The sequence below is a fragment of the Heterocephalus glaber genome, unplaced genomic scaffold (assembly GCF_053883595.1).
Source record: "Heterocephalus glaber isolate CG9 unplaced genomic scaffold, H.glaber_assembly_v1.0 deba00001497, whole genome shotgun sequence".
NCBI classification, from domain to species: Eukaryota; Metazoa; Chordata; class Mammalia; order Rodentia; family Bathyergidae; genus Heterocephalus; species Heterocephalus glaber.
In genome coordinates this window covers 33010907-33037132 of record NW_028258320.1, presented here as the reverse complement: position 1 = coordinate 33037132, position 26226 = coordinate 33010907, and the positions used below count along the sequence as shown (strand labels likewise).

Sequence of the window (26226 nt, the reverse complement as noted above, 5' to 3'; positions counted from 1 at the left end):
TTTAAATTATTGAAGAATACACTCTTTAAAAATGCCTTCTGTTAGTTTGTATTTCATAGAATTCAATCATTCATTCATCATTTATTATCTATTATATATCTACTGCTTTCATAGATGATTAATGAAATTTAAATGACAAATCTAGTAGTTAAAAAGAGGAAAATACATCTAGAAGTCCAGATGAAAAATCTAAAGCACTTGAGTGAAAACTTGGTAAGTGAACTACAGCCTACAGCCTCTTTTAGTAAATACAGTTCTGCTGGAGCACAGCCACACCCTTTGGGCTGTGTATAATTTCTCTCAACCTTAAAGCTGTAATAAAATCAAGTACCTTAGCTACAAAAGAGATAATATGGCCATAAAATTTCAAAATATGTGTTCTCAGTGCTATTTAGAGAATGACAGTGAATCAACTCATTATTTTGAAAACCAATAAATAAATGGAAAGATTTAAACATTGCTTTCATATTATTCTTCTGGTGGGTGCAAGATATCAAAGTCACCAAGTATTTGAGATGAGAAGTTTCTCTTTGTAGGAATATTTTGGGTAGTGAATACAGAAGAAATGAAAGGAAGGATTAAGGAATCTAGAACATGATTATCAATGGCTACAACCGTCGCAAAAGAAAATCAGAGACTTGATGTCTAAAGGAGGATTGATTGTGTTTTTTAGAAAACATGTACAAAACGACTTGGATCTGAATGGGCCTCTAGATATAACTACTGACTAACAATAAGGAGTAAAAATGAAAACATTAAATGATCACTTCTCAATGTAGTCATCAAAAATCAGGCTCTATTCCAGGTTGGTCTGAAACTCACTATGCAGCCCAGAGTAGCCTGGAACTCTGCATGATCCTCCTGCCTCCTGCCTCAAACTCCCACGTGCTAGGATTACAGGTGTGAGCAACCACAGCTTGCTTCTATTCTGGTTTCTTAATCAAATAAATGTCAAGGAGAATGAAATATGTTAGTGAGACAAAGCTACAGATTAAAAATAAATTAAAAGATATATTAACTAAGTACAATGAATGAAACCTTGTTAGGATTCTGGTGAAAATAAATGTTTAATATTAATACTGACTGGATATATGTTAGTACTGAAGAACATGTGTTAATCTGGATGAACGTTAATGCTGAAATTTTAATTAAAGTTTTGACTCCTTATCTTTAAGAAATACATATTAAAATATTTAAAGATAGGATATTATATCCTTGATCAGCTTCAGAATAACGAAGTGCATAATAGTTGGAAATATAGGTCAGTCTATTTCCCAGGATGTGATGACACTGAATTTGATAGTTGATAAATAAATGCACATTATAATATTTTCTGTAATATTCATGTTTACAGTGTTCCATACTTTGATTCCCAGCACTAGAAAAAAGAAATATTCCATACAGAAAGGTTAATATCTTAAATATTCCTTAAGTTTATGAAATGAATTCTAAGATTTTTTATTTTAATTATTAATCTGCATAAAGATATGAAATCAGAGTACACTTATAAAATTTACTTTGAAGATCATTTTATTAATAATTTCTTGGTAAGGAAATCACAAAATACTTTAATGAATTAAACTTTCCACTTTCCTTTCTGTTATTCATGTGATATATGGAAGAACTAAAGGAACCAGGGCAGCAAGTTCTAAAGAAGAACTTTTAGACAAACAATTAATTAACCTCAATTACATAATAATATTGTTATTTGCATAGCTACTAGATTGAGGATACATTATAGGATATTAACAGTTATTAATAAATGAAATTGTTTCAAATGCATAAGTTCATATTTCAAATTTAATGGGTGAAGATCAGTCACTAAATGTTAACAATATTCAAAACATCAGGACACAAACAAACTAATACTCCTAGGCTTCATGTATATCTGGAGGGATAATTCATGAATTTGCTAACAGGTCTCATGTGTACATGCACACAGGGCCACATAAAAGGGTATATTTGTGTATTAATAGTCTTAATATTTGCATTTAAATTATACTAATAGAAGATAGTTATATTTACACATAAGAACTTGCTGTATCCCTATTCCTAAAAACACAGTTATTTACTGAGAAACGTTAGGTCTTGCAATCTAAATATTTATACAAAATTTCTTCCTAAAGCTATTCATTTAAAAAGAAGCTTTCAACTAATCTTTCTCATTTATTTGAATTTGTGATAAGGTACATTATGTTATTTAGAGCTATTCTAAAATTTGTCTACTTGTTTAGCCAATTCAATTTACAGTTTGAAGTGTCTTTTGTATTTATTAAAAAATAATTGCTTGAAGTTTAAAGATTTTAAGAACTCAAAAAAACTGGTCTGCTATTTTAAAACAATTTGATTATACAAATAATTCATAATCACTGTGGACAATTTAATTCCTTTAATTTCAAAGATTCATTCTGTACAATTTTACAAATGATTGGTTTATATCTCTACAAGCAAATATACAGCCTTCTATACCAGCTGCATAAAGTAGAGTTTGCAATAATTTTTTTAAAAGGCATTTACTTTCATGCTCATCAATTCATGAACTGGTACAAAAAACTCTGCCATCCATTTTTTGCCTTTTTCCCTGATCTTTCTCTTCTTTCTCTCTTGTTAATGTTCTCATTCTCTCTTCTTTGTTCCTGTACTTTCTTTTAAAGATGCTGCCTACTGGTGTGTTAAGATATGATGTCCATGGACCATCCAAAGCACAGGGTGAATGTCTCAGATACTGTTTTCCATTTTACAATCTGTGCCTCCATTCTATGGACAGTTAAGTTAAATGAGGTTTTCTTAGATCTTCTAGATTTTAAAGGAATGCTATAGTAATAAAAGTTTGGATTATTTTAGTGCAAAAGAGTATGTGCTCAATGAATATAAATGAATAGCATTTACTCCATTATTGGTAGCAACCCTTAAAATCTGTGTTATCCCCTTTCACAATTTGATTTTCACTTGCTTTTCTGTGTGGGTAAATTATAATGACAAAAAATGTTAAATGTAGGTTTAATCTTCAACTCTTCCTTTACAGACTGTCATTTTTTCGGTACCTGTGAAGCTTTTCTTCTTTGTCTGTGTAAAATAAGGTAATAATTTTCTCTCATAAAATGTATGTGAATTAAACATGATACTATATATAAATTTCAATTACATATTTTAGTCACTAATTTTAAAACAGTTTTCCTTCTGCTGTAAGAAAATAGTTAAGTACAAAAAGCCTTGCAATTCACATACTGTCTAGGGGTCCTATATCCATTAAAGTATATATTTCAGATGCTCATCCAGTGTCTCACGATGAGATTAAAAATAAATTTTGTTATTTTACATGCACAGATAACGATGGCATTTTAACAACATCGTACACATAGTTCACAAACAATATGTTATTGGCTTTACATTTCAGTAGTATGAAATCACATCCAGTATTGCTGCATACCATCTGTTAAAATGAATAAATATAGCTACTGACAATCTTATTGTGCTCTCCGCAGGGAACTTTATTTTACACATATATACTTCACTTTTAAAAAAGTCAATACAAACACCATAAAATTCTTGTGAAATTCTCAGGTAATATAACTCACTTTTTGAAGGAACTCTGAGATTGGCGAGGACCACTTCCAGGGAATCTGCCTGGACTCGAAGTAGATAGCTTGTCCTTGTCTCATAATCCAGTGGGGCATTCACATAAATAACACCTGTGATGTTATTGATTCCAAACTTATCTAGAATTTGAAACACAATTCTTTTTACAATTTTCCTCACATTGTGAAGGAAATATTACCTTTACTAGTCATTATAGCTTCAAAAATACTAAGAAACACATAATTGTAATATACAAAAGTGCTAAAATAATGGTTTGATCCCTTGAAATTATCAACATCAGTGTTTTCCTAAATGCAGCTTTGAAATTGTAATTATTGTTTTGAAATTTTCCTTCAATATCAATACTTCTATGGTCATTATATTTGGGGAGCACTGTGTAATATTCTGTTACAACAGGTACACATTGTGTTCTACCTTGACAAAAGCTCTTTTAAAGAAACCCATTTAATTTTACTTAAAGAAATATTTCAAGATCTTACTGGGTTATACATTTTATGACTTAATGCATATTCTGCAGATTTAATGGTATGCTGAGAACATACGAGAGAATAAACTGGTAATTTTAAATGATTTTAACTGTTAAATGATTTGTAATATAAATATCATAAATATTTTGTCCTGATCTCTATATGTATATATGTAGAGTTTTGTTTTTATTATATCTCATATAAAATGTATCCATACAGTTATCATACATAAAAGTATAGATATATAGTATATATTTACACTTAAAGGCAGTTTACATCAAATATATACTCTATGATGATAATTTGTATATATAATATGTAAAATCACCATATAATATTTATATGTAATGTAAATCATTACATATTATTTTTATACTTAGATACAGATTGTATAACAAATATGTATTCTATATTTATGTTTGTATCACATGAATATATATGCATTCTATATATAAAAAGAAGGGCACATTAGTCAAGCTTATAATATCCCAACTCTTACATTCTCCATATCCTCTCCTCACTTTACTTTTTTCCATGGTATTTATCACCACCTAAAATATTATATATTTTCTTAAGGACTATTATTATCTCTTTTCTATTATTGGACTGCTAATTTTTTTTTTTTTTTTTTTTTTTTTTTTTTGGTACCAGAGATCACACTCGGGACCTTGTGCTTTTGAGGCAGGCAGCAGAATTACTGAGCTAAATCCCCAGCCATAGACTGCTAAATTTTAAGAGCACAAGGATCTTTTTTGTGCATTGTTCTATCCCTAGTTGCTGTGATAAAAATTAATATGTAATAGATGGTTAACAAATATTTCTTGATTGAATTAATAAAGGAATTAAAAGTAAGATGATCACTGTGGGAAGAGATGGTAGTAAATAAAGCCACAGTGCTATCTTCAAAGAAAAGAACTGATGAAATCATAGAGAAAAATTATTGTAGTCAAATTTTGGACGAGGAAGTTCAGTTACATTTATGGAGGAGGCATATCAGTACAATAGAAAAAAGAAGAGAAGTAATGCATTAAGTAAGATGTTTAAAATTTGCTACAGGCACAGTTATCTCTAGTAAAGTTAGTCATTGCTATGTTTGAGAAAGGCTTTTGTAATTTCCTTGCAAACTGCAGATAAGTATTAACATATATTAAGTATTTATTTACTACTTAAAATATGCCAGATTATCTAGGCTATCAAAATTGAAAATAAAGGACAACTAGTGGATAGAAACTATGTGAAACAAAGAATCAGTGACATTGAATTATGAACTAATCCCAGAGGCTAACAAGTGGTGGATAAGTAAAACACAAATTACCTGTTTAATTATGATTTTTGGCTTTATGACTAAAGTTAACTAAGCAATTGCACTACATAACATACTTGGCTTTTAATACGGATGTGGCTCTTTGAGCATTCAGGTTTATTCATGATCCAAAAATTTTTGAGGATTAGTTACAGTATGACCTAGAGTCAAGATTGATAATGATATAGGAAGTAGGGAGAGATTACTCTAGGTAATAGTTATTATCAAAAGCTTAAAATATCTTGCATTCATTTTAAAGGAATATTACTATAATATCACCAATATGTAAAGGTGTACCCTTCTATAATTAGATATTTAGTATTTCTTAAGGGAAAGAAACAATTTTAGATAACATATGTCAATTATTAATCAAATTACCAATTACTTTTAACTGTAATCAACTTCATTAGGAAAAATAAGATATATAATTAAAATTTTTATAGTTAAATTTAAGATTAATCTTATTCTGAGTATGCTTGCAGTGGAAACCAACTAGAAATCTACTCACCTTCTTCATTTCCTGAAACAATGGAATATACAATGCTCTGATTGATAGCTGCAGCAGAAATTATACCGACCATGGTCCCTCTGGTTGCAAGTTCACTTACTGGAGGAGGTCTGCAAGTTTAGAGAAAATGATTTAATTATTTTAAGGCTATTTTAATGAAAACATTTAATTCAGACAAAGCTAGAAATATAAGAGATTTTTCATATACTTTCTGCTTCCACATATACATAACTTTCTCCATTAATGACACATCTTATTACAGTGATACATCTGTGACAATGAGTAAACCTAAATCAGCAAGCCATAATAATCTCATGTCTATGGTTTACATTAGTGTTCACTTTTGGGGTTGTATGTTGCAGAAGTTTGGACAGATGTCAGGTGTTTACCATTGTAGTCTCAAACAGAATATTTCACTGCCCTAAAATTTTCGTGTACTCCATTTATTCACCCCATCCAGTCCCTGAAAGTCACCTATCTTTTTACTTTGTTCAGAGTTTTGCCTTTTCCATATTCTCATATATTTGGAATCATATAGTAAGTTGCCTTCTCAAATTGCCTTCTTTCCCTCAGTAATAGGCACAGAAATTTTCTCCATGTCATTCATGACTTGACACCTAATTTGTTTTAATGCGGATCAGTATTCTATTGTCTGTATATACCACTATTTATTTTCTCTTTTTTTTTTTTTTTGGTATCAGGGATCGAACTTGGGTCCTTGTGCTTGCAAGGCAAGTGGCAGAACCACTGAGCTAAATTCCCAGCCCACCACCGTTTATTTTCATAAAGAAAGACACCTACGTTACATCTGAGTTTTGAAATTTTGAATAATGCTGCTATAGTTATTCATGCTTAGATTTTTGTGTGGCCATGAATTTTCAATTCCTTTGAGTAAATTCTAATCATCATGATTGCTAGATTCTGTTGTTCCTTATTCTTGCCAATATTTGGTGCTGTTAGTGTTCTGAATTTTGGCCATTCTAAAAGATGTGTAGTGGTATTTATGTATTTTGATACAAATTTGAACTAAATAATAGAATTGCTTAGGGTTTATATGTGAATGTGTATTTGAACAATACTAGTGTCTGGGGCTTTTAAGTATATTTCACATTTAAATTTCATTTCTAACAAACTATGTTCAAAATTATGTAAGTAGTTTTGGTTAGAATGTCTTTTTTATCTACCGTATTTTTAATTCAAATGGAGCATAGTATTACTCTATCATCTGCATGTTATATACAAAATTCTTCTCATTTTTCTTCAATGTATCTTCTGGACTGAAATGAGTAGAAGATACAATGTGATAACTCAACTTGCTAGAATAAAACATTGCTCTTATGTTCTTTCTTGAATATATTTTAGTAAATGGACCCAAGATACTTTTTTTCAAGTCTTTATTCCTGTCTTATTATAAAGCTATAAATGTATCAAAAGTATTTATATGGGTGTCATCAAAAAAATTCATATTACCTTTCAACTCACTGACTTTGTTTTACTGTATTCATGTTATGTACCAAGTACTATGATATCTACCTGTCTTAAAAAGTACATTTTCAGTAATGTATTATTTTATTTTCTAAATTGTAGTTTTATTTTACATTGCTTTTCATAAGTAGACTATCATGAATTTATCTTCATAAATTTATGTCAAGCAATCTTTTTTATAATTCATAGGTAATTATGTCATCCATCTCAAATAAACTTAGAAAAATATAAAATACAAGATCTTAGTAACATTTATGCTTCTTTTTCTATTCCATTAACTACAACCCATTTGATATCTGTGAACTTTCTCACTGGTCTGTCTTATAAGAAATTAAAATTTCTTATAAGAAATCTGGAAATTCTTCTACATGGCCCTTTCAACACTTAATTCTTTGTTATATGATTTCTCATTTCACTTTCCATCCTTTGAGTTATTCCAATGTAGATTACATTGTGCAGTTATATTTTTCTTTCATCAAGCTTTCCATAAAACCCTTCTGTAACATATTTTAAACTTAGAAATAAAGTCTAGAAAATTAACTACATATGAACATTTATAAACACTTGTCCAAATTGCTTAGTTTTTGTGCATGATTAACTCCATTTCTTAAATGTAAATCAATCTCTGAAGCTTAGAAGTGAATCCTTTTCCAGGCCCTCAGTGAGACTGTCCTTGGCCAAAACTTTCATTAAAGTCTTCTATGGGACCATGAAGCAGAGGACGCATCTACCCCATGACTGTATTTCTGGCCTACAGAAACTTCCAGTAAGAGTGTAGTTCTAACCCATTGAACTTGTGATTATGTGGCTAAACAGTAGTCAATTTATATGATACTGGAATGATAAGCTGGTAATTTAAACACCTACTGTTACTAAAAAGCTGGATATTAGTAAATGAACCAGGCACAGTGGTGCATTCTTGAAGTATTAGATACTTGAGAGGCTGAGGCAAAAAGATCAGTAATTGGAGGCTGGTCAACAACTTAGTGAGACCTTGTCTCAAAAAACTATATATCAACAAGGCATATCAAAAACATGGTGAATACTTAAATAAAAAATTTATTAGGGTAAGATAAATCCCCATTAGTCCCCTTCAAATCACTCATTGTTCTTGACATTTTCTGAATCAGTTCAAGAAGTCCTCCTTTTGTGAGTTATGAAGTGTTATTAATAAATACAATGAATGCTACTGCCAAATGCCATCCAGTGGAAAGGCTGACTTGTAGAAGTATTACAGTGTCTACTCATCTAAGTTATTCACTGGATCTGGTACTGTGAGACTTCTGACTCTTGGCCAAAGTCAAAGTGACCATGAAAGGTAAATGTTTTAAATAATTCTGGACATCAAGGTAGCTAAGACAGTGCAACTAAAGATATTCACAGAAATGAACTTCTAGAATTGCTTCTGAAAGTGGCAAGGAGAATTCCATAGTGTTTTCAAAGCAAGTGGGAGTATTTTCAGGGAGATTAATGGCAATGTGCCTTTTTTATTTTGGTGGTGGTTGTACCGGAAATCAAACTCAGGACCTTGCTCTTGCAAGGCAGGCATGGTGCCACTGAGCTAAATTCCCTGCCCAACAATGTCCCTTTTACTGTAATTTTTAAAAAATTTATGCATTCACTGTAGTTTTCGATCATATATATATATATATATATATATATATAAATAAAAAGATTGGCACAAGATCTTGTGTTCAGTCCCTAGTACCACAAAGAAAACAAAAGAAAAGTATAGTTATGGTTTATGCCTTGATTTCACCCTATAGCCTCATGTGCTTATAGGTAGGGATTTGGGGAGGTGATTGGAACATGGGGATGTGATATTTATCAGTAGATCAGTCCACTGATGACTTTATAGCCAAATGTGATTTGAGAGGTAAAGCCTGGAAGCATCTATATCCTTCCCTCTTCTGCTTCTCATCAACATGCCATGAGTTCTTTTTCCTCTGCCATGCTGCCTTGTCTTGGAGGCAGCCAACTATAAACTGAAATCTCTAGAGACTGTAAGTGAAAATAAACCTTTCCACCTTTAATTTGTGGATGTGAGTATTTTGTCTCAGACACAAGGAAAATAACTAAGGCAAACATGTTATATTCTGAGATAATTTTTAAAAATTGATCTTCTTTGTGTAGGAAATAAACATTAAGTTCATCTATTTTGTTATATGAGATAAGCTAGCTTTTATTATTTCCATAATCTGTTTCTTCTCTTTGTCTTTATAAAGTTTATAAATATGAAGGTTGCAACTAATATATCTTTAGATTTAACATTAGGAAAATGCTTTAAGTATTTTTAGAAAGCCAGGCATGGTAGTACATGCCTGTAATCCCAGCACTTGGGTGACTATGGCAGGAGGATCACTGTGAGTTCAAGGCAAGTCTAAATGACACAGTGAAACCCATCTCAGAAACAAAACAAACAAATTATACATATATGAATTTAAAATAACTTTTTTGTTCATTTTTACTAACTACTATGCACAATCAGAATAGCCAATAATTAATATGAGAAAATTAAGCTGTCGTAATTTAAGAAGAAATTTAACTCCATTTTATTTAAAAAAAACACATTGTCTTTATCCAGTCACCAGTTGATGGGCAGGTGGGCTGTTTCTGAGTTTTAGCTATATGTGTATACATATATGTATATACATGTGTAAACATGTAATACATGCAATACATGTATACATATATAAACATGTATATACATACATACATATATATATACACACACACACAAACTGTGCTGCTATAAACACAGGTGTGCATATATGTGGTATGATTCTTTTAATTCTTTTGGGAAGATACTCAGCAGGTGAATCGTTGGATCAAATGAGATCTTTAATACTAGCTTTTTGAAGTATATGCACACTGATTTTCACAGTGGTTGCACCAGTCTACACTCTCATCAGCAGTAGAACAAGGTTCCTTTTTCCCCACAGCCCAGCCAGCATTTGCTATTGGTTGATGTCTTGATAGTAGCCATTCTTTCTGGAATGAAGTAGAATCTCAGTGTTTTCATTTGACTCTCTTGGATGACAAGTGATGTTAAACATTTTTTCACAGGTTTATTTGCTGTTTCTAATTCTTTGTCTGAGAAATATCTATTCATTTCAGATGCCCATTTTTGGAATGGATCTGTAAACTTGGAAGGTCTGATTTGTGTAAGCTCTTTATATATTCTAGATAGAACTTTGTCTGAGGAACAGCTGGTAAAAATTTTTTCCCACATTGTCTGTTGTCTCTTCATGCTGTTGGTGGTTTCTCTTGCTGTGTAGAAACTTTTCAATAAGATGAGATCTCAGTTATTGATTCTTTGTGCTAGTTCACATGAAACTGAGGTTTTGTTCATGAAGTCTTCCTACAACAATGTCTTCAAGGGTTCTACCTAACCTCTCTTCCAGCCGGTTTAGTGTTTCTGTTTTAATATTTACATCTTCTATGTATTTCAATTTTAGTTTAGTGCATGGTAAGAGATATAGGTCAAGTTTTAATCTTGGGCAAGTTGAAACCCAATTTTTCCAGCACCTTTTATTAAAGAGGCTATCTTTCCCCCAGTGAGAGTGTTTGGCAACTTTATTGAGGATGAGCTAGCTGAGTGTGTCTGGAGTTGTTTCTGCATCTTCTTATCTGTTCCAGCTATCCTCAGTTGTGTTTCTTTGTCAATACCATGCTGTTTTTATGACAGTTGTTTTGTAGTATAGTTTAAAATTGGGGATTGTGATACTCCCTACCTCGTCTTTGTTGCCTAGAATTGCTTTTGCTACTTTACATCTCTTCTTGTTCCAAATAAATTTTTGGATTGTTTTCTCAAATTCTGTGAAATATGCTGTTGGAATCTTAACTAGGATTGTATTGAATCTATATAGCAATTTTGGGAGTATGGCCATTTTCACTATATTGCTTCTTCCTACCCAGAAGCAAGGAATTACTCAACCATAGAAAATTAGAAACTAGAGACATTTATAGCTAAAAGGATTCACATTGAGGCCATACTCTTAAGTGAAATCAATAGGACATACATGTAAATACTGAATAGTTTCTCTGGTGTGAGAAACCAAAAGTGTAAATGAGGATCAAAATGTATAATGTGAAACAGGAAGAAAATGTCCAAAGGGGAAGAGAAGGGGAGGTGGGAAGAGTAGGAGAAAGAAAAGAAAGGAAAGGAATAAATATGAGAAAAGAAAAAAACAAACAAAGTCTACGTAAATAGGGAGGTGAGGAAGGGTTGAAGGGAGGGCAGAGGAATGGGGAAAAAAAGAACCACGATATATCATGCAAAGGTAAAAATTCCCAGTGATGAATGTCGTCATATTGTATGCCTAAAATGTACCAATAAACTTAATTTAAAAAAAAGAAATTTAAGACCTATGCATATCCCTAAAATCATTTAAAATTCTATTTGTTGCTGAATGTTTAAAAGGAATTTACTTCTAGACAAAGAAACAAAAAAATGTACTCATTAACCTTTCTCTTAATTGTTACAGAATACATTTTTCTGCCAGCATCAAAACATACTATAAAAAGACAATTTTGTCTTGGCTAGAACTAAATGAACCTTTATGATGATGAGCATTAGATTACAAAACCTTAATTCTTTCCAGACAGAACTTATTTTATATTTGCTTTATTTCCTGGAAATCACCAGTCATGTTACTGGGCAAATTACATACTCTATACAGAGTCACATATAAGTTGAATGTATAATGAAGGGGTTGGTGTAAATCAGGAGCAGCAAATCAGATGGATAGAGAAAACAGAATCATAAGGAAATTGAACCAAATGGGCTTGGCACAAATAAACACAGAGAGGAATGGGAATAACGAACTGGACACTGCATAAGTACTGTGCAATAATCCAAATGCAGTGTGACTTTTTCCAACTGATAAAAGAAGTGCAAGTTTTTTTATGTAAAGTTTTCTACAAAATTTTAAATTTTGACAACTAATGAAATTTGTTTTTCAAAGCATCATTATAATTTAATTTAGCGACTGACAGTTTGTAACTTTTTCAGATAAACACATTTTCTGACATATTTTCAGGTTCTACCATTTTGTGAAAATAGAATGTGACTATTTTCTTTCTTTCTCTTAACTACAATAAAAATCTACAGCTTCTTTTCAGAAGTAATAAATTATGGTCAAATAACCAATTTCTCAGAGTGATTTAAATTAAATATTTCATTGTAAATTCATGTACCTGCAATTCATCCATTTTTAATACACTGCCTCTCTTTAAATTTAGCTTTTTAACATCTGACTAAAACAGAGTTCATGAGTATCTGAGATTTGATAAAGCCATTTTTCAAAGCTAAATATACTGGGGATATAAATGGCAAAAGTACTTTTAAAATAAAAGGACCACTTTATAGCAGCACAGTTCGTAATAGCTAAAGCTTGGAAACAGCCCAAGTGCCCATCAACTGGAAACTGGATAAAGAAGATGTGGGTTTTTAATAAAATGGAGCACTACTCAGCCCTAAAGAACAAGAAACTAGAGACTTTTATAGCTAAATGGATGCATATTGAGGCCATACTCTTAAGTGAAATAAATAGGACACACGTGTAAATACCGCATAGTTTCTCTAGTGTGAGAAACTGAAAGTGTAAATAAGGATTAAAATGATTCAAATGAATAATTGATAATTTGAAATAGGAAGAAAAGGTCCAAAGGGGTAGGGGAAGTGGGAGGAGAAGGGGAAAGGAAAGAAGGGAAAGGAAAAATTATGAAAAAAGAGAAAACTGGAAACAAAGTCTCTGTAAATAGGGAAGAGTGGAGGGGATGAAAGGCTCACAGGTAATGGGGAAAAAATAAGAACCAAGATACATCATGTACAGGTACAAGCACTCAATGATAAATGTAAATGTATTGTATACCTAAAATGTACTAATAAAATAATTGAAGCAAAAAAAAAAAAAAAGAAAAAGAAAAAGAAATTGGCACAGAGCCTTCAGGCCCCTTATTCCTGCCCAGAGAGGTGTAATCTTTATCTGTGCCTGCTCATCAAATCTTCATCTGTGCCTAGGTACAAGGCTTATGGAGTTTCGGCTAAGAAGCCCCAACTCCACTGGTCAGTGACAGACTTGGTAAACAGCAATGTTCAGTCTATAGCTTTTGAGACAGATGGCCTGATTGGTGGTTAAATTTCTAGTAAGTGACTCTGTCATAACCAGTGCTTCGGATGGAGCCATAGTGACCCTTTGAGAGGCATAGTGAGAGCACCTTGTATTGGCAGAGTACTGTTTACTCTTTAGATGCCTGTCATTGATATTTATATGAAATAAATGTTAATCAGGATAAAAAATAAATAAAAGGACCACTTGAAATAGACATATATATATATATATTGAATAATGTATATGTTGAATAACAATAAGATTTTGAATGACAAATATTTCATTTTTTCTATTTAAACAACATTAAATAAAACATAATAAAATAATGGAACTAAGTAGCCAGAGTCACTATACCAACTTGATCACTCCATTATCCGGAGCAAGCTACAGGAAATGATTATCTCTTTAGGGGACAAAGACCTTGAACACTAGAAAGACTAATTGTTTCATATTTTAATAATGGCTTTTATAAAGGGCCTTCATCAAAAGCTCTTTCACGAGTTATAATCTAAATGGAGTTTGATATCCATAAGCCTTAAAATGCTGCAAAGAGTGGGACTAGTTTTTTTTATTCCCCAAAGGCAATACTTTATTGGCCATTTTAAAAGAACTTCAGAGGTTTTCACAAAAGTCATAAAATCATTTCAATTCTAGAATCCTAAATGATACTTTTATTATAAAACACAGTGTAATAGATCATAATTTTAAATTTTATTAGCTTACTAGTATTACTATTTGCATTTCACTTGACTCTAAATTTTCTCTGTAAAAGAGCTGTGTATTTTTTAATCAATAGACAAATTTTTGTTTTTATATTTTTGAGAAGCATTAAGGTAAATATACTTTAATGACATGTCTGCATTCCTTAAAAAACTTGATCACTTGTGAAATATTTCTTTCTTTATTATTTAGTTTTCATTAGGAAATAAAATTATGTGTATTTATGATGTAGAGCATGTTTTGAAACATACATTGTGAAAAGGTAAAATCAAGTCTCATAACATATGCATTGTCTCACATATTTATTTTTTGTGAGAACTTTGGAAATCTACTTTAGCTATTTTCAAATACATAATGTAGTGTTTTTATTATAGATAGATGAGCTAGGCAGAAATATTATAGACAGTGAGGGTTAGGTCCTTGAGAGTGTCAGAACAAAGGTGAAACGCACCGTAGCTACATTGGAGACTCTTCAGCTAAAAACCAGGCCTCAAAATAAGGACAAGAGGACCAGACATACACGCTTCCTTAACAAACAAACACTGGGGCTAATGAAATCTAGACAGAAATCAACCACCCTTGTGGGTGACCAGAGGCCTCTGGATCCTCCACTTCCTAGGAGAACCTTTGTTCTTTTTCTTTTCTTTCTTTCTTTCTTTCTTTCTTTCTTTCTTTCTTTCTTTCTTTCTTTCTTTCTTTCTTTCTTTCTTTCTTCCTTTTTCTTCCTTCCTTCCTTCTTTCCTTCCTTCCTTTCTTTTCTTTTCTTTTCTATTCTTTTTTTTTTTTTGGTACTGGGGATTGAACTCAGGACCTTTGGCTGGTGAGGCAGGTGGCAAACACTGAGCAAAGTCCCTAGCCCTTTCGTTCTTTTTGTCCATGCTTGTTACGTGACTTGTTTCCCAATTGGATTACCATTACCTAAGTGACTATACTTGTGACCTTATTGGATGTTCATGGCTGTGGGCCATGTTTTACCCACAGATTTCACCCTATAAAACTCCTCTGTAAAGTGGGGTTTCCTGGGCTACCCTTTGGAGTCTACCTCCTGCCCCTCAGAAGTTTTCCTATCAATAAATATCTTCCTATTCTTAACCTTCTTTGCTCCTAGGACTCATTCTTTGATTTCTAGAGAACAAGAACTCATTGTATCATACAGCTAATAGGTTAGGAGATATAATATTTCACATTTCACCTCTGATATTATTTCCTGTAACATTTTAATTATATTCCCCATGTTGTTGTACAGTTGTTCTCTTGAACTTATTCTTACTGACTCAGAGAAATTTTGTATTTTTTAGTCAAAATCTCCTCAATTCTCTTTCATTCAGCTCCTGGTAAGAACCATTCTACTGTTTGTATAAGATCATGCAATAGTTATCTTAAAGATATTTCATTTAGCAAGATGTCTTTCAGTTTCATCTTTGTTTATGAAAATGGGAGTATTCCTTTCTTTAGGGATGAATAGAATTCCATTGTATATCCTACATTTTTTCTGCTCTTTTCCCCGATTGACAATTAGATTGATTGCACATGTTGTCTACTATATTGCAGTGAACATGGAGTAGAGATACAAAGGTGATCCACACATAGAGTGAATGTTTAAATTAAAAAAAATTAGTACAGTAAAAGAAACCTTGCCAAGTAAAGAGGGAATAAGTGTGAAGCAAGGGGGAATATTTTTGAAGGGGATTAATAGGAATCTGTCTTTTAGTGTAATAAATTTTTTTATTTAAATATTCAGCATATATTTTGAAAATATGGCTTACAACCCCCTGGCACTGAAAAGTCCAGCAATTGTATACATATCTGTCCAGACCATCCTTGGGCAGCTAAGTCATAACTATGTCACCCCAGATTCCTTAAGCCCCTTCAATACTTGTATAAGCCTAATTTCTTTCCCAGTTAATTGCTAATATCTCTCTCCTCTGGTAGCCCATCTTCTCAGGGATGAAATCTCTCCCAGCTAGTGATAGATTTCCCTCCAATTTAGGGTGGCTGATGTATGTAATAGTTACCTTCTTTCCAACATGCCCCTACTCCCACCAAAAGACTAACCTAATACTTGTTCGCCTCCTAGCAACTAGTAACACAGGCTCCTCCAGTCCCTAGCCACTACCTCACTCAACCCCACCTCAGATCCTATGAGCCCCACCCCACTCCTATAAAAGGCACTTCCTGTCCTGGCCACACTGCTTTTGTCTCTCTTTTGTTCAGAGACAGCCCGGCAGATTGTCCCTACAATAAAGGCTTGTTGTGGCCTGGTCTGGTCTTGGTTTTTGACCTTTTACGTGACAGCTAGTTGCCACTATCTCTCATTTTATTGTCAGCCCATCCACACGGATGTGATAATCTCAGCTTTTCCCAGCTAGCTGCTAAAATCTCCTTATTTCTAGTCCCCGTTAACTGGAATGATCTTTTCTTTTCTCACAAGATCCTGTTTTTTATTGACAAGTGTATTCTTCATAACAATATGAAAAATATCATAAGGTAGGTATATGGAAAAAATAGTCACTAATCAACAGGGAAAAGTAAATTAAAACAATGACACATCTCACCCCACCTGATAGAATGGCTATTAAAAAGCACGCTGCAGGGTCAGGGATTTAGCTCAGTGGTTTCATCGCCTGCTACACAAGCGCAAGGACCCAAATTCGATCCCCGTACCAAAAAAAAAAAAAAAAAGCACACTGCATATAATTTGTGTATGAGTATGCTCTGTTTCATCTTGCTCGGGCCCTGGTAACACTGCGGTCCAGGATGTAGTATCAGAAGTTCCTGAACTCATTTTTCTTGCTGGCTGGCTTAGTAATAACCTTTGCTACCCATACAGTGGAAGGCCACCCTTGGTCCCTTGAAACTGTTATTAGTGAACTTGCTTCACACTGACCCCAAAATCTCCTATTTTTGCAACCTTGCAATCACTGTTCTGTTCACTGTCTCTATGTGATTGCCTTTTCCAGAGTATCATATAGTTAGAATTGTAGGGAAAAGGGATCCTGTAGGTAGGGAAAAGATAGGATAAAGGACTCATTGAGCTTAAGATCAATAGGGAAACTTACTAAGAGCAATTTCTACCACTGCCACTAAAGGTAGTTTCTGTCTTCACAGGTAGCCTGTGCAGTTAGGCAATTTGAAAGACAAAGGATGGAGAGAAAAGCTAGAGGGGCTCCAGGTAACACAACTACCATAGAAATTTAATAGTTAGTCACTGAGAAAGCCAGGGACATGTAAGACTAGGAAAAGCTAACTCCTTTCAAATACCTGCCAGAATGCAAGGGAGATAAGAGACAGCTCTCTAAGGACTCTTATTTAATTTGTAAACGCCCCACCACCACATGCATACAAAGATGTATTTATGTTCTCACTTTAACATCAGTAGAATATCACACTAGATACACACATGTACAAATGTCCCCTTTATTTATTATTAAGGTGCCTTCCTATAAGCCCTCCCTTCACTTATTCATTACAAATGGACAGCAAGAAACCAAATGGCCAAAAGAAATATAGGCAGAGATGACTAGTTTAGGATCAAAGACATTTAAGAGAACAGATCAGATATAGACAAGCTCCCACCTAGGGAACAGGAAAGATACTAGTACCCAATAAAAGGAGCCAGAGGTAAGAGATTCTGGGCTTTTAGCTCTGTTGCCCCCTACCACGTCATGGTAGCTGTCTATTCTCTTTCTTTTCCATCTTTTTAACGTTAAATAAACCTTCTTTTGTTATACTAAACATTGCCCTGTTTTTAATTCTTCACTGGTGTTGTGTTTAGGATCTCTTGGAGCTGCATTTTCAGCAGAGCAGTAGCGTGGTGTGACATGACATGGCAAGGTGTTCTTCCCTGGATGTAACAGAATCATGCAGCAGGCAGGCTTTTTAGACTACTTTTTATCATAAACAATAATGATTCTTCATGCTGTTTTATATCATGCTGTATTGTCATGACATTATTAAAGACAGCTACATTAGGTAAAAACATTATAGGCAGTCAGATAGGGCTGGGTCCTGGAGAGAGTTACGACAAAGGTGAAATACATAACAACCATGGATGGAGATGCATTCCCTGGAAACCAGGTCTCAAGATAAAGACAAAATGACTAGTCCTGCATACTTTCCCAAAGGACAAGATAACTGGTAACACTTGGCCTAATGAAGTCTAGATAGATATCAATCACTCCAGTGGGTGAGCAAAACCTCGGGACCCATCACTTCCTAGAAAATGTCTTTGTTCCTTCTATGTACACTTATTGTATGACTTATTCCCCCATTGTATCACTTGTAACCTTATTGGTTGATCATAGCTGAAGCCCGCATTGTACCCACATGGTTTTTGATGTATAAAACTTCCCAGTAAAGTGGGGGTCCTCAGTTACCAATTCAGGACACTTCCTGCCTCTCAGGAGCTATCCTTTCAATAAATATTTCCTACTTTTAACCTCCATTGTTCCTAGAATTCATTCTTTGTTTTTAGATAACATGAACTCAGCATATCATATCTAACATGTTGGAAATTATATTTCCCTTATATCATTTGGAGGCCCTATTTTATCTCCTATAGCATCCCTGTATCAACATGACATTTCATTATTATATATATTACATGGACATACCACAAACTGCAGCATTTTAGTAAGAAGACTATTTATCAAAAAAACTCCAAACTTATTTTTTAAAATCAATCTACAGAGAAAGTATGAACTAGAACAAAAATGAACTGCTTCATGGTTCATATGCAAAAAATTACAACATGATTTTTATTAGGAAGACATAAATTCATATTTGTTTAAAATTTATAATTGCTTTTTCAAATATAGACTACAATAAATCTCTTTAAATTAAATACATTTTAACAGATCTGAGTCATCCAAATAATGAATCTATTAAAATAACATAATTTGCAGTATTCAAATGTTAGACCCCGTTTTTAGAGTATAAATATGGAGGAAACAATTATTTTACAATTTAAAACCTGCTTTTATTATTGGGTACAAGAAGTAACAATAAAAGTAAATGTTATACATGTTGTAAAAAGCTTGTAATTATTTTAAATGCCAAGCAGTTTATGATGTAAATGTGTTCATAAATAGATGCTATAAAATTTCACTGGGATTCAATCTGGCTCTACTGCCTTTCTACAAAGAGACAAATCTAATTTATTTAGACATGTTTGAATTCAATATATTTTCAAATCAGTACCAATTAAAGAGCTGTTTTTATATCTATAATGAGGAAATTTAATAAAAATGAGAAGAAGAAAAAACACCCACTGGAACTCTTATTATTTATAACCTTGGAGTAATTTTATCAGAGTGATCTAATTCTACATATTTAACTAAGTAAAACTGTTAAAAAACATGAAAAAGGAGAGTGATACCAGCTTTCCCAGAATTCTTAAGCTAAGTCATAGATTTTAAAAAAAATTAATAAAAGATCAAATGGTTAGACACTGCTTTCCACATCTTTTCTAAAGAATATACACTATGAAGAGTTTTACTTATGTCAGATTCACGCATCCTTATTTTAAAGATGCAAGAGCAGCAGTCAAAAATTTCTCAAATGATTTTAAAGGTAAAACTGTAGTCTGATTATTTCTGTATATGTATGTTTCTTTTTTTATTGTTTTCATTCAGAATTTATTTTAATCTTTCATAGTCATTACTGCTTAAATTTTAACTCTAAAATCTGCTGAAGAAATTTATTGAATTTTCAGATTTCAAAATATGCTTAAAAATTTGAACTTAGTAGACCTACACAGTCAGGCTCAGAAATAGCCTTTGTAGAATGTTCTCACATGATAATTGAAAATCACTGTGTGTGTTGGGTTTGGAAGTAACTGTAATTTAAATCCTTAGGCTCAAAAACCCCAGAGGCAGCTTGTGAAGTCACAGGGATCAGTTTTCTGAGACCAGAAAAGTTCATGAAGAGAGAAACTCAGCCATCCTAGCAAATCTCAACAATCATTCCAACCACTGGCTAAATGCCTATTGACTAAGACAACTTGAAAGTTTCCCTCCAGTTAAGGAAATTTCAGGTACTTTTCTTCCCGGTACCAATCCTTTAACTTCCTTTTATTAGAGTCTTTAGAAAGCTTGGAATTGTAAATTCTCTCTCTGTCTTTCCAAAAAGCTTGCCAGGTTTACAATTCAGGAATAAATTTGTCAATGCCCTGGGAGTCTTCTCTTCCAAATGTTATCATCAGGAAAGACTTCTATTACCCTTATCATCTACCACTATCTAATGGTTTTGACCTAACTGGTGGGCTCCTTGCTCCAACTAGAAAAACTACCTGCAGTCATGAAGATAGGTGGGCATTTGTTTTTTCTTGAGGTTAGGCCAATTAACAAACACAACAGAAGGCCCTCAATTTCCCATTATACAGCTCTTTACAACTCCGAAGTGACTAGGGCCTGATTCCATTCACAAATATCATGCCAACAGGATACCAAGAAATTATACCTACCATGAGTCAAGTAGCACAGTTAGAAAAACCTGTGATTATTTGACTCAATTTATTTGTGACAGTTGCTCTTGACACCCACTGCCATAGCATAATATAAAACACCCTCTTTATTCAAAAAAGTGTCCCTCTCAGACAATATTATATGATCTTGAGGTAGAAAATTATGACCTGGCAAACAGGTTGAGCAAGTGATCTATCAATCATGGAGACCCAGAACACAGAGCCAAATAGAAAATATGAATGACTTTTCAGCCTTCCACCTGGGACCAATCAGAAAGTGATAGTTTCAATTTTTGATTTACATCTGGAACAAAACTAAGAAGGCTTTGTTTGCATGGAATAGAAGCCATCTAAGAACCACAGATACAAAAGAGACCAGCCATTAACCTCTTGGCTGTTGTGAACTTTTCACTGGTCTGCTCTCATTCTGCTTCAACCCTCAATAAATGTAAATCCTCTCTACCCTTTATGGATGCCTTGTCCAATTCTTTGTTCAGAATACCAAGAATCTGAAAAGAAAATCTTTGGGACCTAAAAGTTGGCAAAAACTTAACTATACTGGACACTATATGGACAGAACACTGTAAAGTAAAAATTTAACCCCCTCCTTTTACAAACTTACCATCTATTTAATGAAACACAATATATATATATACACACACACACACACACACACATATATACAATCACAATTCTGTTTTGACTTATACATTGTTCAACATTAATATAATAATTTCTGCTTTCTCTAGTTTGCAGTTGCCTGATATACCTTTTCCTATCACTCTTTTCACATACGTATTTTATTTTTCAGGACATTGTTTAATGGCATAGAAATATGGGTGAAAAACTTACCAGAAATAAAATGCAATATTAGAAAATTAAATAAATGGCTTAGTTATAAAGCATTAGAAGACAACAACCTCACCCTCAACATCAATTATACATTGGTGATGAAAATTGATAGGTCTCCCACTACCTCAGCAGCTATTATGTATAGTAGCTGCCTTCTTCCTATGGTGCCTTGCCCCTCCCCTGTGTGACGTCATGCCAAGATGGTTGCTCCCACCAAAGAATAAACCCTTCTTCCCAGCATGCCCCTGGTCCTGCCTAGAGAGTAACCTAATATTTGCTCACCTCCTACCACTTAGTGATGTCACCGGCTCCTCCGTTCCCTAGTCACTACCTCACTCAACCCTGCCTCATCCCCTACAAACCCCACCCCAGTCTCTATAAAAGACTCTCCCTGCCCCGGCCATATTGCTTTTGTCTCTCCTTTGTTCAGAGACAGCCCGGCAGATCTATTCCCCTAATAAAGGCTTGTTGTGGCCTGGTCTGGTCTTGGTTTTCAGCCCTTTTATCTGACAAATATGTCATGACTGTGAATCAACATTTTGTATTTATAAAAATCTCACTATATAGAACACAGAAGCACAGTGTGTCTTTCCACAAAAAGCCACTGCACGTTTCTCTTGCCTGTTTAACACCATTCAATATCTTCACAATATCCTTAAGTAAAGAACAAAGTCTTTAGTATAGCTCACAGTTCCTTTGCAATCTGGCTCTACCTGGATTTCCAGATTCATCACTACAGCACTCTAATAACATCTGTGCTATTTTGTCTCATAAAATATGTTTCCATTAATTACTAATAAAACAAAAATCAGTGTACATTGCATGATTCAATCAAACCAAAATATCTCATAGATATGATACAATGAAAGAAGAATGAGATCTGTAAATCTATTTGCCATACCCCTGCCCAGGCAGAAGAAAAAACAGGCAATGCAGTTACACATCCTGCAAGGCACAAAGGATAACAGGAAGCCAAGGTTGCGTTCAAGATAAATAGCTTGCTCCATACAGTAACTTCTGCAGGTCCAGATACCCCTGGAGACCACCAGATTTCCTCCACCCCAGAACAAATGACCTCCTCCACTCCAGGACAAAATTTTCCACTCCTCCTGGCACTATCCCTTCCCTATCCAAACTCTCCTATAAAGTTTCCCTTCACCCAAGTCCCCAGGGTCAATGGCTTTGTCCCCCTTGACTAGCCTGCACCAGGCTGAAAACCAACACTTGTTTGTTGCTTCATTTTTGCCTGCTCAGGTGGTCTCAGTCATGCCTCGGTTTACCCTAACACTATTTGTATTGAAAAACCTGTCCTAAATTCTAAACAGTAGGTGTAAAGTGAATTATTGGAATTTGAGTTCTTTGTTGCTGGAAGCTTTGCTTTATTCTGAAAAATGAGTTAGTGTTAAATATGGACAACCTTGATGTGAAGGAGCAATTCAATTCCATGAGGGTACAGAGGGAGCATATGAAAGCTGCTGTGAAAGATTGTCAGGGTCATTTTTTCAAAAGTTAAAGAGTCAAAATATATTATGTTTGAGGAAAGATTTCATGGTGCCCTAAAAAGACAGAAAAGGTTAATTTAAGGGAAAGTCAATTCTTACAATGAACAATAAATCTAACGAATTAAAATAGAAAACAACTTTAGTAATCAAGTGATAGTCTATGCATGTGAATCTGTTTTATATTAATAGTATTCAAATAGATTTTTCTTTTATATTCTTTTCAATCAGCACCAGTGTTTCTTGCTACTATTGTTCTAATCTATTAAACATCTTAAAATTCCCAAGTCCCAATTCATTTGATTTATATACTAATGATAGTCATATTTCTGATTGTAAGATAATTTTAATTATCTTGAATAATTAAATGATAACCAGAACTTTTCAATCACTACATTTTTATCTATTGTGACAATGTTACCTGGGCACTTAGGTTCATTTGCTCCAAAGAAGCCATACATACTTGGTGTTATGGTTTCTGTCTAGATGTCGCGCCAAAGCTTCATGCAGTCTTAGATGGGGCTTTTTCAGAAGTGGCTGGATCTAGAGTGTGTGATGTTGGGGTTAAAGCTGTGTGATTACTAAACCAGTACACTGATTGGCTTGGTACTACCCTAGCTCTAATCCCAGTAGCCTGGATACAATATAAGGGACAGAAAGAGCTTTGTCTTCCTTCTTGTTGCTTTTGCTGTCTTGGCTGCAATGAACTACTGTTTCTCCTCAGTGGATGGCCCTCTGCCATGTACCACTCTGCCTTGGAGCCAACTATGGACGGTAAGCCAAATAAACTTTTCCTCCCTTAACTTGTGAGTGTGGGGTATTGTGCCTCAGCAATGAGAGAAAAGTAACTAAGACATTTGATAAAAATGAAGAGGGATTTATTCAAAGCTAGCTTCACAGAGATGGAGGTGTCTGTTTGCCTCAAACCACCATCTCACAGTATATAGGTGGTAAGGGTCTTTTACAGTAAGGAAGAGAGTGGAGGTGGAGCACAGACAGATAGTGCAGATCTCCACACTTGCTCTACTGTTGCAGCCATATTTTGCTCATTGACCCCTTTCTTGCAGAGAGGAAACTGGGCTCTCATGAAGCGGGGATCTGCAAATCCTGTCACTTCTTTTGGGCTGAAGAGAGGATGGGATGTTGATTATGTGCTCCAGGCAGAGAGAGTTTGGAGAAATTGCTTATCTGTAAAAGAAATTAACTTTCAAAGTTTGATTTTCATAATGCCAGTTAATATAACATTATTTTCATTTCTAATAGAATAAAATATAAAAAATAACTGTCTCTAGATAGTAAACTGTATTTTTCTTTATTTTCATAAAAGGATATGAAGATTAATCTTTGTAAATTTATTCAAATTTTATTTGTTCATATAAAAGCTCTTCCAGTTAATTTTATATATAATGCATTTTTGTAGTGCATTTATTACAAAATTAATTTATATTAATCAGCAAATTACTAATTTTAATTTTAATACAGAAACAAGATTATTTTGTGATTAAAGAGTATCTGAAGTTTTGAAAAAGTCAAGATGATCATATATATATAATATTCACATTTTTGGATCGGACATATTAAATTTGACTAATGCTAGAATTGAAAAACCGCTCAATATTTTTCTAGGATTAGCAAAATATCAACTTATTCAAGAAGTTAACAAAAATACTTTATGAATATTTGACCTATTTCATATATATACACACACACACACACACAAATACAAATTTAAATTTTTGGTTTTTATGGAAATTATAGTCTATAATAAGTAAATTTTTTTAAATGAATATGAATATGACATTCAATATATAATCCTTACCATAAAGGCTGGTAAATTTCCATTTTAAATGAATACCAGAGGTATACTTACAATAGGTAGCATGTTTCTTTGAAAAATTTTAAAATAATTTTCTTTAATTCTTTTGATAAATTGTGTAACATACTGCATTTCCTACTCAAAATCAATATTCACATTTAGACTGCATGATCTATTTCAGACATGCTGACCTTTCCGTGATATTTACTTCTGAACCTGATGACAAGTGAATTCCAGTGTGTATAAGACTTAGTCCATCATCCTTAGATGAAGGTCAAATGTCATTCTTCAGAAGGCTAACTGATTTGACCTACAAGAGTCAATCTATTCTCAGATAATATTATGTATTTAGCATTACGGTTTTGATATTTCTGTGTAGATTAAATAGGAGATATGTTAAATGAATTTATTATGTTTTTTCCAGAAGATTCAAATGGATAAATGATTGAAAACCTCTTATCAAACATGGACATGTGATGACAATGAGAGTGTGCTTTGTAAAGTTTTAATTATGGGGAATACAACTGACCTAAATCCCAATTGCTGCCCCCTATAATCCACTACTATGTTTGCCTAAAAGACATATATCCTAGGGAGAGTTGTAAGTTAGTGACTGAGAATAACAGAAATGCTAAGGCAGGTCCCTTCCTCAAAGATGAAGGATTTCCCTGAAATTTAACCATGGCTTCAGAACTAATTGTCTTGTGGAGCTATACTTAAATGATAACAGTAGTCATTTCAATAACACATACTCTGGGATGTTTCTGCCCAATATTCTCTCCGCCCTCTCTTCCTTTGGGTTCAGGATGCATTCTGATCTTAAGGTATTCCCAGCCTTACTCACCATGATTCTTCTTCAACTCTTAACCAGGTATTTCCCCTCATAAAATTATTCCTTGTTAAATTTCACTTTGATGTCTTACTGATGTTATAGGAAATGAATTAAAAACAATACATTAAGGGGCTTAACATTAAAAATATTTTTAATATTTTGACACAAAAAAGATAAATTCAAACTATTCAAGAATATTTAGAAAAACTTTAAGAAAAAGAAAAAGAAAAATATTTAATGAATATTAATATAGAAATTTATCATATATTAAAATAGACCATACTATGTTAAAGGAAAGAAATAATAAGACACAATCTCTGTGTATGTTTGCATTAATGACTGAGACTACTAGCTATGCAGGGTTTTATTGCCTAACAAGTCCAGACTTTGTCAAGATGCCTGCCAATAACTGATAAGAGAGGAGTATTTGCCATACTCTTGAAGTGTTTAATTCAGTTTTGATTACATTTCTTGAAAGAGAGAGTGAATGCTAAAACTGATGAAGGCTCAGAAAAGAATGGACAGAAAATCATTAAATACAATTAAAGAGTAATAGAAGTTTTAG

The 26226-nt window shown here is 33.3% G+C and overlaps 1 protein-coding gene across 21 annotated transcripts in view; it reads right to left on the bottom strand.

Annotated features, from left to right (window-relative positions):
* Positions 1-26226, bottom strand: part of Pcdh15 (protocadherin related 15) — a 1622160-nt gene that overhangs the window by 119803 nt on the left and 1476131 nt on the right. For all 21 annotated transcript variants that reach the window (XR_015440346.1, XR_015440347.1, XM_087184836.1 and 18 more), the window contains 2 exons: positions 5879-5988; positions 3579-3719 (listed from right to left, as the gene is read on the bottom strand). Coding sequence is in view for 19 of the 21 variants with exons in the window: in XM_087184836.1 (XP_087040962.1) it covers positions 3579-3719; positions 5879-5988 (251 nt within the window). In the remaining 2 variants the exon portion in view is untranslated. The remainder of the gene's footprint in view (positions 1-3578; positions 3720-5878; positions 5989-26226) is intronic.